Source organism: Bison bison, unplaced genomic scaffold, assembly GCF_000754665.1.
Source record: "Bison bison bison isolate TAMUID 2011002044 unplaced genomic scaffold, Bison_UMD1.0 scf7180017854230, whole genome shotgun sequence".
NCBI classification, from domain to species: Eukaryota; Metazoa; Chordata; class Mammalia; order Artiodactyla; family Bovidae; genus Bison; species Bison bison.
The window spans coordinates 16,216-18,465 of NW_011484803.1; the positions used below are offsets into that span (position 1 = coordinate 16,216).

Below are 2,250 nucleotides of genomic sequence, written 5' to 3' on the forward strand. Positions count from 1 at the left end.
CGGCGGAGAACGAGGATGTGCGCGGGCAGCTGGGCCGCGCGTGCCAGCAGCGTGACTCCGCCAGCTTGCTGGCTGAGCAGCTGCTGCAGCAGGCGGCGCAGAGGCAGGACTGGCAGCAGCAGCTGCAGCACGACCTGCAGAAGGTCCTGTGTGATCTCCAGGCCGCCCGGGACGAGATGTGGGCGCTACAGTGTCAGCCTGCCCACCCTCCCCAGGACAACCGGGGCACCGAGCCTCAGCTGGGGCCTGCGAACCCAGCGTCACCTGTGCCCAGCAGAGACAAACAGGGGAGGAAGGAAGACCTCCTGCTGGAAAGCCCAGCTGCCCTCGGGCAGGCCTGCCTGGGCCCCCCAAGCTCCAGACTCCAGCGGCCAGCCTCTGGACTCTAGGCCCCAGCCCCAGAGGACCAGCTCCCAGTCTAATTCCTCCTCGGAGGTGGAGTCCGCGTGGGCCACGGTGCCCTCCTGCCCTACTCTGGACGCCGATACAGGCAGCGAGGCCGAGGACCTGGAGCCGGACAGTCTGCCCTCGACCCTGGAGGCGGGGGACTTGGAGGTCTCCGTGGCCACCCCCAAGCTCAAAATCTTCCTGGCTCGGTACAGCTACAACCCATTTGAGGAGCCCAGTGAGCACCCTGAGAGTGAGCTGCCGCTCACGCCTGGGGACCACGTGTACATCTTCAGCGACATGGATGAGGACGGCTTCTATGAAGGGGCACTTGCAGACGGCCGGCAGGGGCTGGTGCCTTCCAACCTGGTGGAGCAGATCCCCGACGGTGACATCCGGGGCTGCCTGCCCACTGAGTCCCCGGACCGAGGCCCCACTCGGCTCCCGGCGGCTAGGCAGGGCCAAGCTTGGAAGGATGACCCCAGTCCCGGCTTCTTACCTGGGCAAGCCCAGGTGGCAGTGGACAGAGGGCCGTGCCCAGTGGCGAGGGTGGGCTCCAGGATGGAAGTGGCAACAGAGGTCTCAGACACCAAGACGGAAGCCGGCTGGTTGGGCTCCCAGGAGAGCAGGGACAGGCAGGGGTCTGCCAACGCTCCTCCGGGGACCAACAGGGTCCCTCGTATGGCCCCCATGCACCTTCACCTGCAGAGTGTTGTGGCCACGTCGGCCGAGATCGCCTGGGTGGGTGGCAGCCATGCCCACGCGGTGTACCTGGACGGCCGGGAGCATGCCCTGACCTCCATGGGCGTGAGTAGCTATACCTTCCGCCACCTGCAGCCCGGCACGAGGTACCAGGTGCGGGTGGAGGTGCGCCCCCCCGGCGACTCGCTGCAGGCCTGCCGGGAGAAGACGTCCTCCGCCGTCACCTTCGAGACACCCTTGGCGGGGCCCCCCCACCCTCCACTGGACGTGCTGGTGGAGCGCCACCCCTCCCCGGGCCTCCTGGTGGTCAGCTGGCTCCCCGTGACCATCGACGCAGCTGGGTCCTCTAATGGAGTCCCGGTCACCGGGTACGCTGTGTATGCTGATGGGCTCAAGGTGGCGGATGTGGCCGAGGCCACTGCGGGGAGCACACTGCTGGAACTCTCCCAGCTCCCGTGGCCCGAGACATGCCAGAAGATCTCAGTGAGAACCACGTCGCTCTTCGGCGAGTCCTTGGATTCCGTGCCCGCCCAGATCCCTCACGACTGCTTCACGTGTCTCCACTGGCCAGAGATGTCGCCTTTCGGCTACACCTTCGGGGACCCATCAGCCATCAGTGGGAGCTTCCCTGTCTGCCCTCGGAGGTTGGGGCCTACACCCCTGAGTGCCAAGGCCTGCCCTCACGCCCCCCGAAGCTGCGAGGAGCCCTGGGCCAGGTGTCTTGAAGCATTCCCTGAAGAACCCCCAAGGAGGTGGTCCCCAGAGCCCAAACTGATTTCAGAAGGAGGAGGTCCCAGTTCAGGCTCAGGCAGCCAAGCCCAGGGGCCTGCGGAGGCCCGGAAGCCCCCCAGAAAGGACCAGCTCTTTGAAAAGCGTCCCTGGAACCACAGGCCACCTCTGCCGCGGGGCCAGCCTGGCAGGGAGGGGACCCAGGACCGGCGGATGCTCACCGTCCCAACACCTGCTGCGGGAGTCTCCCATCTGTCCCCTGAGCCTGCGCCTGGCGAGGAGCTGCGTCAGGAGAAGCCTGCCTCTGGGAAAGTCCTCAGACAAAAGGCAGACGCTCTTGTGTCCACCCCTCCTGAACTGGGCAGCAGCCAGCAATCGGCGTCTGTCTTCAGTGGCGCTCGGCAGGAGGACCGGCCGGGGGGCAGAGGGGCG

At 66.8% G+C, this 2,250-nt stretch overlaps 1 protein-coding gene across 1 annotated transcript in view; it reads left to right on the plus strand.

Moving 5' to 3' along the window:
• LOC105000272 (RIMS-binding protein 3A-like) overlaps window positions 1-2,250 on the plus strand; it is a gene marked incomplete at both ends in the record, with an annotated part of 17,916 nt that overhangs the window by 12,017 nt on the left and 3,649 nt on the right. The window contains 2 exon segments of the mRNA XM_010856049.1: window positions 9-377; window positions 379-2,247. Coding sequence (XP_010854351.1) covers window positions 9-377; window positions 379-2,247 — 2,238 coding nt within the window.